The sequence below is a fragment of the Solanum verrucosum genome, unplaced genomic scaffold (genome assembly GCF_900185275.1).
Source record: "Solanum verrucosum unplaced genomic scaffold, falcon-dt-bn FXZP01000253.1, whole genome shotgun sequence".
In the NCBI taxonomy this organism is placed as follows: domain Eukaryota; kingdom Viridiplantae; phylum Streptophyta; class Magnoliopsida; order Solanales; family Solanaceae; genus Solanum; species Solanum verrucosum.
In genome coordinates, this window is record NW_026019984.1 from 2,483,053 (window position 1) to 2,498,483 (window position 15,431).

General features: G+C 29.3%; 4 protein-coding genes across 4 annotated transcripts in view; 2 read left to right on the forward strand and 2 right to left on the reverse strand.

Moving 5' to 3' along the window:
- Nucleotides 1-15,431, reverse strand: part of LOC125818164 (uncharacterized) — a 231,733-nt gene that overhangs the window by 54,068 nt on the left and 162,234 nt on the right. The window lies entirely within an intron of this gene.
- LOC125818148 (uncharacterized) lies at nucleotides 3,745-4,689 on the reverse strand. Its single transcript, XM_049497682.1, has one exon. It carries the CDS (start codon nucleotides 4,687-4,689, stop codon nucleotides 3,757-3,759), a length of 933 nt encoding a protein of 310 aa, XP_049353639.1. The 3' UTR covers nucleotides 3,745-3,756.
- The window catches only part of LOC125818150 (histone deacetylase HDT2), a 104,065-nt gene continuing 99,080 nt past the window's right edge, over nucleotides 10,447-15,431 (forward strand). The window contains exon 1 of the mRNA XM_049497685.1: nucleotides 10,447-10,451. The gene's annotated coding sequence lies outside the window, so the exon portion shown is untranslated. The remainder of the gene's footprint in view (nucleotides 10,452-15,431) is intronic.
- On the forward strand, nucleotides 13,586-15,427 carry LOC125818125 (pentatricopeptide repeat-containing protein At4g21065-like). Its single transcript, XM_049497653.1, has one exon. The coding sequence runs from the start codon at nucleotides 13,591-13,593 to the stop codon at nucleotides 15,337-15,339; it is 1,749 nt and encodes a 582-aa protein (XP_049353610.1). The 5' UTR covers nucleotides 13,586-13,590; the 3' UTR covers nucleotides 15,340-15,427.

Below are 15,431 nucleotides of genomic sequence, written 5' to 3' on the forward strand. Positions count from 1 at the left end.
AATGATCTTTAGCGATAATTAATTAACGATAATAGCTTAACTGTCGCTAAATATATATATTTTGAGCGGCTATTTGCATTCTTTGTATATGTCCCTAAAGCTTTTAGTGACATTGGATCTAATGACACTTAACTAATTTCAGTAAAGATTTTAACACTCTTTGTTAATGTGTATATAAATTGTCGCTAAAAGTTATTTTTGTTGTAACGCCAGTACCTTGACACCCATCTGAACCATATGTTAGGTTTATCTTATAAATCTGGTGTTCGGTATCTATTTTGAAGTTTCCATTCGTGTATATATATATATTCAGAAAGATGTGTTGGATGTTTACTAAGAAACTCATCAAATATTTATAATATTTAACAATTAACTCATTATTATTAATACAGATTAATTTGAAATTATTGTAAAAATTCAGAAATTCAACTAATCTGAATTTGCATCGTGTAATATCATTAAAGGCAACATCCAAATATAGAAGTCGAGTAGTATTTTAAGACAACATCTACATGTTGAAATAGTGTGAAAATGAAAAAATTTCAGCAGTGGGACAATTATTCCAGCAGTATTGAAGGTGAAACAACATAAAGATAAGATGACACACAATAAAATTTGTCTTGGTGGCCCATATTGGTATGATAGTAGTATTTATTAATTAGGTGTTTAAGAAAAATAGAAGAATTGCATAAAATGGAAATAACAATTCACAACCAACTTTGATAAATTGATGTGTTCATTCACTTATCAAAGTTGATATGTATATATTAATTAGTATATGAGGCTATTTTTTAGTACCAATTTGAATTTATCATGAATTGATTAGTTTTACGTAGATCGTCACCAAATCACAATCTTCCTTATTTATTTGAATTTGAGGCAGTAATGTTAGCAAGCTGACACTGACGAAGTTCAAAAGAAGCCACTATGGTGAGTTATATGAATCGATTTACAAGTTCAATGCCAATGGTTTGGTTTCTAGTGGCAATATGCAGCGAACCCATGTATATATCATCTGCTAATATACGACGAAGATGTTAAAAAGGGATGAGGTAAATCTAAATAATACACATGAAAGAAGTTGTCATAGCCTAAGCCAATAACTCTCGCGGATTCATTTAATTGCATGATTTGTTCTTCAAATGGATTGATTTTTAATTTTTGTCCATAAAAATCAGACTTATGTCTAGCGGGGCATACGTTCCTTAAGGGCATGAGGCATGACTACTTGTGGAATATTGTAATGTGAAAATATAAATTTATGTCCGACAAAAAAAAGTTATTTACTACGAGGGGTAAAAATTTAAGACCAACATGAAATAGGGAGAAAAGTTCAAATGACCTGATTCATTTGTCCCTTGGGCTACATTATCATTGAGCCCAAGAACAAACTTACCATGTGAACTTGCCTTAAAAAACACTTCAATTCCTATTTCATTTTGACGTAGAATTTATCTAAGGTGTCATATGCACTTTTTCTTCAGAACCTATCAGTTCTTCTCTTTGTCCCACCCTCATCAGCACGTCATTTGTCATGAACGTCACATAGCCAATCTCGACTTGTTTAAAATTGAGATGTAACAATCATTCTAGTGGGTACCAATTTGAATATAGGGTTCATGAAAAAAAAATGCAATTTTCATGTACTTTTCTTCTTATCAAGAACAGACTGTCTGATGTATATATATAATTACAAGTTGTAATTTAATGAAGAGAATGCCCCATTTTTAGACATGGTCCACCCACCCCCGTTTGTCTCTAGGAGTTTTTTTGTTTGTTTTCTACTCAGTGTTCGGTATCCACATTGAAACTAGATTAAATTTGGATTTGCGCCGAAAAGTTCCAGGGGTAAAATGCTCTCTAACAAAAGTGACGTTATACTAAAGAGACTTGAACCCCGAGACCTCTTGATTAAGAATAAATGAGTACTTACCACTCTACTACGAGTTTTGTTGGTTGTCTCTAGGAGTTGTTGTGTACTAATATGCCAGTGAAACTATAGTCAGTATTGTTCAGAGTAAACTACAAAAACTTGTGATCCTTCATTATTATTACTGCTGGCTACGTACAGTACCACTTCTTCTTTTTTCATATTAAATTTTAGTGTATCTACACATAATTTAATATTGTCATGGTATTTCCAAAACAACACTCTTTCAAGTTGTTCCATTTTAGCATATTCAAATTTTAAAGTTTATGAATTTTTAGCAATCGAGTGAAATTGAACCATCGTCAATGAGGACAACAAAGTTTAAGTGGGTTCTATTTCTGTCATTGCATCAAAAGCCTACTTAGTCATTGTATTCTCAAAACATACTTCTTATGATAATTGTGAGTGATGACAGAGTCAAAATTTTCACTCGAGTGAATTAAAATATAGAGAAGTAAAAGCACATTAATTAAAAAAGTTAAAGGAATTCAATATTACTATATATATAATAGTTTTGCCTTATATATACAATTTAATTTTTCGATAAAAAAAATTAAAAGAACCTTTGCACCCCTAGTTCCATCCCTAACCATGAGAGTCTTGATATATCCTTGAACTGTTTTCTTAAAAATTTATGGTGACAAGTGTCAAGTCGCGAATTTCTACACTAATCGAACGAGTATTGATTTACTCTATCCAATAATTTTATAAATTTAGTAGAATTTGAACTATAATCTCTCATAATAACATCTAACATCTATAGGTGTTTGTTTCAATCAAATTATTTTCCCGATATACGATCAATGAATAAAACTTTCCTTTCCCCACCAAGGTCGGACTATAATTTCGCTTATTTATTCAGCATAAATTTTGGATCCGATCATGTATTTGTGTTAATAGATTCTAGATTATCTAATATTTATTCAAAATCGAATAATCTACCTTTTCTAGAAATCGAAATTCATTATCACAAAATCCTAACTCCGCCTCACATTTTGTTCGAACTTAAAGGAAATCATTATCAATAGATTCTAAAAGCCCTACTTGTCTTTTTAAAGCTAATAGCACTCACAACTTCAAATCAATTGGAAAATCCAAAAGCACAAACTAAACAACAATCTTGCATTCAAATTTTATACTATTGGTATAAGATGCCTTCTTTTCTCCTTTTTTTCTTCTTTTTATCTAACACATCCACTTTGATAAATTCAAGAAAAAGGAGTATTCCCCCAAAGTAGTTTTAAATTTTTAGAATTAATTAAATGGTGAAACGGTTAATAATTCTAAAAAATTATATATATTTTTTTAGCAAAGATTAAAAACAAAAAGCTAAATATGCTTAGTCAGATATTAAAATTTATCAATAATTGAAAGATCAAAAACTCTATTAACTCTTCAAACTATACTACATACTTGAAAAAAATAAAAATTCTTCAAGTTACATTCATTCTAACTAGGTCAATCAAAAGAATAAGTCTTTCTCCCTTCTTCAATTTTTTTTTCTTTTTCTTTCATGAGAGATTTAATGTAAATTCAAACAAATCTATAAGTTAAAATAAGAAATCTAAACCAAAAAAAGAATTGGGTTTAGAGGGTAAAAAAACAGAAACTATCTAATAATTAAATATAATAAAAGAGAAGAAATTAAACACCTTTCAATTATGAGCTCTTACACTATTTAAAATTGTAGTGCGATGAATAGAATTCTTCTTTCCATAATTAGAAATCTCATGTTCTTTCTCATGTTCAAATCCAGAGAATAGAATCAGATACCAACAACGCAAAAATGAGTATCGAACACCAGATGAGAAAAAAACCAGAAGAAATCATGTGGTCTTACATGCATAGATCATGAATGAGAACTCAACTTTATCTTGATTCTTGTGCGTCAACTTGTCTTTATCTTCTAACCACAATCTACTACTCTCCAATCCACTTCTTGTCCTAAACATAAAAACAGCACAACCAGAGTTTGTTGAATTAAAGAACCAATCATGAACATCCCACATAAGATCCACAAACAAACCATCCAAGAAAATACTTTGATTTCCCCTAAAATTCCATTGTAACCTCTTTACTTTAATCACCATCTTCTTATCAATACAAATTGATAAAACAGGATAATTATATTGTTGATGAATATTTTTTCCTTCATTTTCACCCCTACAACTTATCAAAATATCATGTTTTGACCCATTCTCACAAAATTGTGCCTTTGTTGAATAAATTGTGTTGCCTGAAAAATGTTCTTGTCTTGACACTAAACTAAATTTTGCCATTGAATTGCAATAATTCTTGAATTTTTTTTCTTCAATGTCACCAAGACTTAGTACAATTTCAGAATCAAATGTAACAACAACATAGTACTTATCAATTGGTTCTGGACCAAACATGTTGTTGTACCTAGCATCACATAAATCCCAAAAAACTTCAACTTTTTTATGATCATCATAATCATAATCAAATTCAATTGATTTCTTCCCCTTTTTTTTCTTCGAAATCGCGCTAATTTTGAAGGAATTTGAAGGATTATCACCAAATTGTATGTACAAAGTTTGTGACACATTTGTTTTGGACCATGAAACTATGATCAACAAGTGTTTTTTATTGGATAAAATAACATTGTACAAACATGTAACATTGTTTTGTGTTGAAGGAGTAGTTGAAGAATTTTGAGGAAAACAAGAAGTGTTTGAATAATTAGAACAAGAAGTAGTTTGTATTGCATTTTCACTAAAACAAGAAGCAAAATCTCTCATTTTCTTGAAAATAAAAAAATTGGGAACTAAGAGAAAAATGAAGAGAGTGTTTTTATTTTTATTTTTTGGAATTATTCTAAATGGGAAGTTTCAGAGGAAAATGAAGTATAAATTCACTTCTCTGACAAGCACATGTAAAGTATTAAATGCAATTTGTTTTTGTTTTTTGTTTTTTTGTTTTATTATTTTTTTGTTTTTTTTTTCTCTCTTTCTTGCACACTTGAAACTTATGAGAAGGAAGAATGTCAAGAAGTTTATATTTCTTTAATTTAAGGCATGATATTATTTTTTATTCCTCAGTTATTGATAAATTTTAATTTCTTCTTTATTTTTAATTCTTTAGGTAGAAAATTGTGTTATATTTAGATTTTTTAAAAAATATATAAATAACAATGACTTGCATATCGAGGATCTCATAAGTAGAGTTTTGAAAGGTTAGTGTGTACTCAATTTTACCTCTATTTGATAAAGGTGGAGAGTTTGTTTCCGATAGATTTTTGGCTAAAGTAAAGCATAATAATAATAATAATAATAATAATAATAATAATAATAATAATAATAATAATAATAATAAGTATGGACAGAAAGTTATAGTAGTGAAACAATCATGTTGATCATAATGGAGAACGGAACAGCAACAATAAACCATAACACATGATAATTGAAAGTAGAGAAGATAACAAGTACTAATTCAAGAAGTTTGCAAATATTCACAAGCAGAAAAAATGATTAAAAAAAATCAAGTAATTTATAGCTAAATATGATTAATCATATATAATAAAATCAAAATTTATCGATAATTGAGGGATGAAAAATGTTGTTAGCCCTTAATTTATTATTTGTCTGCCAGTTCATCTGAGATACTACTATCAATTAAAAAATGAATTTAAAAAATTGTGATTATTTTTTATAGTATATGGGATTTAATAACTATATACTATATTCAAGTACATTGCTAATGAAAGTTTGACCAAGTAGAATTATTTATATTTAAATTTGGTATAAATTGCATATAAGTTTCTATTTTATTCAGTTTCTTGTAACCTTGGAATTGATGATTGATAAGACAATTAATTAAGATATAATAATTCATATACATTTAATTCTAAGTTTCTAAGAAGTTATCTGTCTAGGTAGGAATATATAAAACTCTAGTATAGATAATCCCAAACTCTATTAAGCAAAAAAAAATTGTGATTCAAAACTCATTAACTTAATTGAAATTAATTTCTACTTAATATTTAGCTATAAAATATTTCTTAATAATGACTTATAATCACCTTATACTTAACTTAAAAAAAAAACAAATCACGTAGAATTTGAACTCTTCTACTTTATCTCTCAAGAGTCGTTAGATAGAGACGTAGAGTTATAAAAAGACTATTGAATAGGGTGAATTAAAATGTTAAAACGAGTTATATTGATATTATTCCTTATTCATTGTTTGATTTAATGCATTCAATGACAGCTCTATCTTTAATCATGTTTATTCATGTATTAATAATTCTGATATTACTAATATTATGATTTGTTATATCATAAGCTAAGAATCCTATCAAACACGTAATTAAACCGTAACATTATTGATATCTATATTATTTTTTCTGATACATCTTACCAAACGACCCCTCGAAAATAAAAAGTGAATGGGTGGACTAAAAAGAATTAAAAGGATATAGTGGAAATGGTCCTACAAAATTAAAACCAAACTACTATCGACCCACCAACTTCTATCCCTAAAATAGTTACTACTAAAAAATGAATTGATTATAACACTTCTGGTCCCTCTTAAATATTTTTTAAAAATTTCTACATTTGCAACTATTATTATTTTTGTTCCATTATTAATATGTTAAAATTGATATACTGAGAATTTAATAGCAATAGCCAATAAGCAATTTTTTTTTTATGTTGGTATGGATAAATTTATTGTAGGTAGAAGAAAGAAACATTAAATTCTTTTGTAACCCCCATGAATCTATTAAATTTTAGATGAATAAAGTCCTTTCATATCACTCTAGTCTTCAACCCTCCATACCACCCCACCCCCCAACAAATCTCCTAGGATTTCATAATGTTAAAAAAGGGTTTTGTTTATATTTATCGTTATCGAAGTAGCTCGAGTTTATCCTTGTAGGTTAATGATAACAACAGAGGTAGCGAGACATTTTTAAATAAAAGATAAAATTATTCACATTGTTTAAGGTCAAATTCGACCTTTCACTAAAATAATATAATTGAAAGCGGGCAAAAAGATATTAAAATGTTAATTTTGCACAATAAAAGTAATAATATTAGAAAGAAAAAAAAACTTAGAACATCAAGGATTTTAGAAAGAATTAAGTTTATTAATAAATTGGTGAAAAATATATTCATTACAAAAGAGAAAAAAGAAAGTTTAAAAGGGAAAGTGAAGATTTAATTTAAATTTTTAATAGAGGGATTTGATAAGGTAAAAAAAAAGCTGCATAGTTTAAGAAAGAAGCTAAATTTGTAATGATAAAAGTGTTTAAAGGTGGGGGGGAAAATAAGCTAAAGAAAAAGGAAAAGAAAAGGCTAATATTAGTCATATTTAAATAAAAATAAAATAAAATTGTAAGTGTAATGATTAATCTTTTAAACCTATTATTAGATTCTAATCATAATTACTTTTCATGTTTTTCATAAAACGAGATGAATTAATCGAGGTACATGAAAAAACAAGTATTTCGCGGAACTCACATGATAAGTGTCTGATTGTGTGCTCTAGATATGTCCAATAGACGAATTTCAAGATTGAACCAAAACTATTGTTCTATGACTCAAGGCTTATGTCTTGCACCTACTAAGTATCGTTATATAAAACATGGTTAATTTGTTCATAATAGAAATCATCGCATCCTCTTCCTCTTCCTCGAAACTATCTTCTTATCTCTTACCTCTCCTCTCATCGTATTTAAAGTCTTTTATCACTTAAAATTTCATTATAGAACAAAGACAAAAAAAATAAATTAAAAAGGTAGAATAATACGAAATTGTGATCGTAAAAAAAGGGTATTTTCAAATGAATATGCAATCGAAATTATACTACATAGATATTAGTCGAATGTCAATTAAAAAAAGATAAAATCAAGTATTGAATATCATATTAGTCGGACTTCAAGATAAACATCGGAAATAAAAACACAAAAGGATAGAAGAACAACTAGAGCTAAAGAATAATGGACCCCAAAATTGTCAGTTACAAGGTATTGCCCTACCACCATGAACAACAAGAATATAATGCACTAGAAAAAAAAATAGTACTAAAAAATAATATACTCAAAAAATGGTTTGAAATGGGAATGAAGAGAATCAAATCTATCCAATGAATTATTTTGTTGTTGATTTACTAGACATAGCATAGGGTCCAAGAATTTATATTTTTTTTTGTTCCCCAATCGATGCCTAGTACCTGCTTTAAAGTCTGATTAATTTAAATTCATGTCAGAAAATTTCAATTGAAAGTGAAGCGTTTTCTATCAAAGACAAATTCATATTAAGGGCTTAAATTCGAAATCTTTGATTGAAGTCAGAGGAGCATACCAACTAGTCAATGTGACCTCCTCTTACACCATGACTTTCAGTTGGGGCAGATGAGATCCTATATCGATATTTGATTTTCATTTTAAGGTTTGATTATACTTAAAGTTCCTATTGGAAAGTCTCACGTTGAAAAATAAAATATCAAACTCTATACTTTTGATTTAAAAACTAGTAATGTTATATTCATTGCAATTTAAATTTGGATTTAATTTATATATAGTGATCGTTTATAAAACTTTTATAATATTAGTATATTTTAACGTGTTATAATAATCTATGTAACTTTTTTGGGTAAATAATTAGGATTAATTATTATGATCAATTGCTTGTTAATTACTATTAAAGTCATCTTATCTGATGATGTAAAAAAATCTTCCCATTAATGTCAGTGTTCAAATTAAAGTCTTTATAAAAAAAAAATAAAATATATATATATATATATAACTAGCATAAAATAACAAATGGAAGACATTAATAAGTAACATAAACGGTTTTAATTAATGTAAATAAATAAATACCTAATCAAAATGTAAGCCATCACAACATGAAGAGTGTGTTGAATGTACTAGAACTTTGCAACAAATAATTTAATTTAAAGATTGGAAAGATCTAGAAGTTTTTTTAAAAGAAAAAAAAATCAATTATGTTAGTCTATGGTAGAGAGGAGACTGGTGTGTTCGGTTTCAAAAAATATTTTTCAATTTTCTCATAATCGAAAAGTTAAAATTAAAAAACTAAATTTCTTAAAAATAAAGAAAATGAATTCCTTAAACGCATTCCAGATTGAATGTCCTCCTCCACCCTCTAATAGTATACCTCATCTTCATCTCTACTCCATAACTCTTATCTCTCATCTCCCACCCCACATATGACATGATAAAAATTATATATAAGAAAAATAGTAGACATTCGATAAAATAATTAAGATATGTACATATAAACTTAATATCACTATTATAAAAAAATCAAAATAAAACACAATTATTGTACTTATTTTCCTTTATTTCCGTATACTTCATCTATCCCTAATTACATGTTAATATTTGAATTAGCCCACATATTAAGAAAATAATAATTGACATAGTGAGTTTATCATTTTAGCTCTATTAATTATGAAGTTGATGAATTAAAAATTTAAGATTTTTTAAAAGTTCTACCTTTTTCAAAGTATTTAATTGAAAGTATAATAAGTCAAAAAAATTGTCCTTTCTTAATTTGTCAAAATAGACAAATAAAAAAAAGAAAATTGGATAAATAATTAGGGGAAAAGGGTCCGAAAAATATCAGAACTTTGATCGAAATTGTTGTAACAATCCCAAACTTCGAGCAGGAGCTATTATCCCATGCACTATTTAAATAGTGCAGGGGTAATAGGTCGTGCCCAAAATTTGAAATTGTTACAGTATTTTCAATCAAAATTTAAATATATTTCAGACCATTTTCTCAATAATTAGGTATAGAAGGAATAGTTAGAAAAAGTATATATTGAAGGAAATTTCTTCACTTTTAACCTTGTGGAATATCAAAATATTCCTTTCCAAAACCCAAGAAAAAACAAATCATCTTTAGTTCACAACAACCAAAAATTCGAAAAGACTAAAACCAAAAAGTGAATTCTACAAACCATGCACCTTCCTAAAGTATGTTGAAAGAAAGGCACGAAATTATGATTTAAAATTTATGAATTAACTTTTTTAATTTTTTTGAATTAATTATTTGTAATATCAATAAATATTTTAAGATAAATAGCATGATTCAATAAAGGGGCCCAAACAAAACATATGGTATGATATTGATCCTTGTATTAGTGTGTATATAGAGATTAACACAATGATAAATTAGATTATATTAATTGGTTTATCCTTGTTTTCTTTGTGAATCCATGTTGTATTATTATTGGTATTACAAAAGAAATAATATATTATTGGGTTATTTTGTGTGTATTTTTTTTAAAAAAAAAATTACTAGTTTAGGAGCTAATTACTTAGATACACTCTAATTTACAATATTATGTATCTTACCAATTTTTGGTGCGTTCAGATACATGATCTCGGGATATACAGGGTCGAAATTAGGTGTAATTTGTTCTAAATATATTACTCCCTCCGTTTAAAAAAGAATGATCTCCTTTCCTTTTTAGTCTGTTTCAAAAAGAATGACTTTTTTCTTTTTTTGGTAACATTTTAATTTCAGCTTTTCACGTGGCATGTTTAACGCCACAAGATTAAAGGGCAATTTTGTACATTTAACATAATTTTAATTTAGGACCACAAGATTCTAAAGTCTTCTTTATTTACTTAAACTCCGTGTCAAGTCAAACCAGGCCATTCTTTGTGAAACAGAGGGAGTATATATAAGTATGTATCTGGGATACATAAAAAATCTCTCTTGCTTTCCTCTTATCTCGCCCGTCACTCTCATATATCTTTCTGGTATCCCAGGTTCATGCGAGTCACTCCAGATATATATATATCTAATATGATTCGCATGTATCTAGGATACATAACAATCTCAAATCTCGCTCGCCTCCCTCCCTATTTTAGTGTATCCAGCAGCAAAATTATATGTATCTAAGTGTATCTTTCTCAATATACGATATAAAACTCTTAATTAATGGTAAAATACATAATATTTTGAAAATATAGATAGTAACAGTGTATATGGTTTCTCCATTTTTTTTAGTATATATGTCTAATTATATAGTGGGCCGATTTTTTTAGTATACAAATTAAGAACCGTATTTACACCAAAATAGCAATACTTTTTTTCATTCATATTGCAATTTTTTTTTTCAGAAGTAGAATTTAAATTTTAAAAAAAAAAGATTTCCAAATCAGCCACGCTTATCACTATTCCCATAAATTTCTCCAATTATTTTACCTTCCTTATTTATTCAAATTTGTTATATATCATCTTCCAATAGAGGTTTCCTACCAAAACAAAACTCCCCTTCTCTGATAAGAATAACTATCGAAAAATGAATACCAATCATTTTTCAATTCCAATTCAACACAACGGACGATGGGACTCATCAAGTAATTGTATAAAATAGTTTGCATGGTGTTTTATTACGTGGTTATATATGATTTATCACAAATATCTATTTTGTACTTTTCGAGAGTTATTCGTTTGGTTTAGTTTGTCTATGAATTCATCTAATTTGGTTTATGTTCTGGATCCTCGAAATTTTGGTTTAATTACAATAACTACATATGATTTGATTGTAAACTGAAGTGTCAATTTTTTTTATATTAAAGTTTAGGTTTCATATGATTTGATTCGAAAGTATGTTACATTATTGTCCGTATTATAGTTATTAAGTTGGTGTATATAATATAATAATTAGAAAAAAAAGGTTCATATATTGATTGGTGGTATCCTAATAAAATATAAAATTGAAAATTTTGGATTGGTATGTAATCTGGTACATATGATGGTATATTTATTGCTACGAACTGACACCAAACTAACAGCCTGATGTATGTATCAATTTGAAAAATGGGATTGGTATGTGATATGGTACATATGATGGTATATTTGTTGCTACGAACTGACACCAAACTAATATCCTGATGTATGTGTTGGTGTATTTTTTGGTCCAATTTATATTGGTGTATTAGACATATGTTGTTAATGAGTATTTTTGTTAACTGCCACCAATTTTTTTTGAATTTTGACTAACAAATATTTGTAATGTCGGAGGAAAGTATCTGAATTTCAAGATTGAACGAGTGATATGATGTGGACACCAATTACCAAGACTTGATTAATACTACTGCTTCTCAATTAGGTGTGGACACGATCGTTTTTGAGTTGGAACTCAAATATGTTGTGACTGATCCGTTCCCACCATTGAAGATTCATAGTTTTGAAAAATACATCAAAAAATCAACTTTAGATACACCAAAGTGTTTTATGTATATTTGAGTATATATTGGTGAATAAGACTTTGTAATGGTTAAATTGAACTTTGTATATGAATTTTTGTAGTAATTATATTAATAATATCTTCATTTATTTACAGATCGTTCTAAAACGTTTATGACATATGTAGTTGTGAAAAATTTCAACATGATGAAATTTCTTATAGTCATGCAATTGTTGCTATCAGATACAATAACAAACATGGTGAAAACTATTGTTCAGCCTATTACAGTAATAAAGATTTTCAAAATATTTATGCAATATCTATTGATATATAGTAGTATATTTAAAAGGTATAAAATAGTAATAATTATTGGTATAAAATAGTATATTTATATATAGTAGTAAAATAATTATTGGTAAAATGATGGTTGTATAATTGATATATTTAAAAGGTATAAAATAGTAATAATTATTGGTAAAATGATGGTTATATAATTGGTATGTATGTATGTTTATATATTACATGGTTGCATATTTGGTGAAACTACGATGCAGTTATAATTGTGAAAACACTATGCATACTTGATGAAACCTACATATTTTTTACCTAGATGAAAATAATGGTAAAAATGTGAGAGAAGGCTTCCATTAATAATATGATTTGATTGAATAAAAAATTAAGAGAGAGAAAATCAATATATAGAAAAATAAAGTAACGTAAAAGAGCAAAACTGTGGTTGAAAAAGTCAAAAAAATGTAAACAATAATTATCAATCCTATAAAATTAGCACATAACCTCCCCTAAAAAAGGTAATAGATACGGATACCAACTATATTTTTAACAAATAAAATATTAAATATTTTGTTATGTTTGTAATTAAAAACTTAGTTTTATAAATAAAAAAAAGTATATGTATATATTGTTAACTAAAGTTTTAAATAGTATATTCTTGTAATTTTCCTAAGTTTCTCCATATTTATTTTAGTATAATATCGGTTTTTGTAGTTGGGCACAAATGTAACGGCCCGTTATGAGAAGTCGCTAGAAATGGTGTGGGCTTACACCTTCTTGGTGGGTAAAAATCACAAATATTAACCAATTTCAATTCTTTTAATAAAAAAATAGTTGCGAAATTTCAAATTTTACGGGTGAAATTTTAGGATATTATTATCGTGAAGTTTTACCAATGAAAATTAAAAACTTATCAAAATTGGTCTCGAGTCTAACTGGCCCCAAAATTAGATCAAAGGAAAAAGAATTGCTCAAGCCATAAAAGGACTCCATGGTTCTCATCCTTCACCGATATGGAATTCATTCCATTCATCATATCGCACATTCAATTAAAGTGTTTAAATGAAAATTACTGACAAGTTTAAGAAACCGTCAATATAATGATAAAAGGGTATTATGGTCATTACTCTTGAGGATAGGAAAAATTATATAGAGATGGTTATCCTTGTCTCTTTCAAATGGCTTTAGCCATGGAAATATCAACATTGGCGCAAGCCATGCAGCTCCATGCCCGATTACTCAAATCGGGTCAAGAAGACCCAACCCATTTCCAAAATCTCAGCAAACTCTTCACTTTCTCCGCTCTTTCGCCGTCCGGTGACCTCACCTACGCTCGCCATATCTTAACCAATCTCCGAACCCCAAATTCATACTACTACAACACCATGATTCGTGCATATTCGGATTCTCCTGACCCGACCCGATCTATCACCCTCTTCCTCTCTATGCATTGCAGAAGAGAAGAACAACCCGGGGTGGTCGTGCCCGGACCCGATAAGTTCACTTACCCGTTTGTACTCAAAGCTTGCTCAAAGTTACGGAATACCCAGATGGGGAAACAGATTCATGGGTTGATTTTGAAGTCGGGTTTGATATCGGATCGTTATGTGAACAATGCCCTTATCCATATGTATGCAGGTTGTGGTGATTCGAGTCTTGCTTTGAAGGTGTTTGATGAAATGTCTGAAAGAGATGTTGTTTCTTGGACTTCAATGATTGATGGTTTTGTTGATAATAATAGACCTATTGAAGCTATTAAGTTGTTTGAATTGATGATGGAGAGTGGCGTTGATCCGAATGAAGCTACTCTCGTTTCGGTTTTGAGAGCTTGTGCTGATACTGGAGCTTTAAGTATTGGGAAGAAAGTTCATAGCTTTGTTAAGGAGAAGGATCTTAGTATGAAGGCTAATGTTGGTACCGCGCTTATTGACATGTACGTGAAATGTGGGTGCATAGATGATGCACGACGAGTGTTTGATGAGACGATGGATAAGGATGTTTATGCTTGGACAGCAATGATATCTGGTCTTGCAAGTCATGGGCTATCGGAAGAGGCTATGGAACATTTTGAGTTGATGAAGAGTTGTAATGTAAAACCGGATGAAAGAACGATGACTGCTGTTTTATCAGCTTGTAGGAATGCTGGTTGGATTGGTAAAGGATTGTATCATATAAGGAGTATGAAGAAGTATAAGTTAAGACCAACGATTCAACATTATGGATGCATAGTAGACACGTTTGTGCGTGCTGGACAGTTAGACGAGGCAGAGCAGTTTATCAGGAAGATGATGCCAATTGATCCAGATGTTGTGCTATGGAGGACGTTGTTATGGGGTTGTAAGGTTCACGGAGATGTTGAAAGGAGTAAACGCTTACTAAAGGACGTTGAGCTTTTGAAAATGGACTCTCGTGATTGTGGGAGTTACATACTTCTTGGGAACGTCTATGCAGCCACAGGGAACTGGAAGGAGAAGGCGAAGATGAGAGAACTGATGAATCAAAGAGGGTTAGTGAAGACACCGGGATCTAGCAGGATTGAGATTGATGGCAACATCCATGAATTTACAGCTGGAGACTCCAGACATGTTGAAGCAGAACATATTTACGCAAAATTGAATGAAATGGAAGAAAACGTTAGAAGAGAAGGTTATGACCCTAAAGTTTCAGAGGTCTTACTTGAAATAGATGATGACGAGAAAGCATCTCAGCTTCTTCATCACAGTGAGAAACTCGCGGTGTCCTTTGGACTCATCAAAACTGACCCGGGAACTGCTATTAGGATAGTGAAGAACTTAAGGTCTTGTGAGGACTGTCATTCTTTCATGAAACTAATCTCAAAGTTATACCAAAGAGAGATCATCATAAGAGATCGTATTCGTTACCATCATTTCAAGGATGGTGAATGTTCTTGTGGAGATAGATGGTGATTGTACGTGTAGTTGTCGTTGAGAAAATGTGCCAATAGTTTGTTTTTTCTCCAATTTTGAAGGACTTGAGATCTTGATCTTTCTGCAATTGT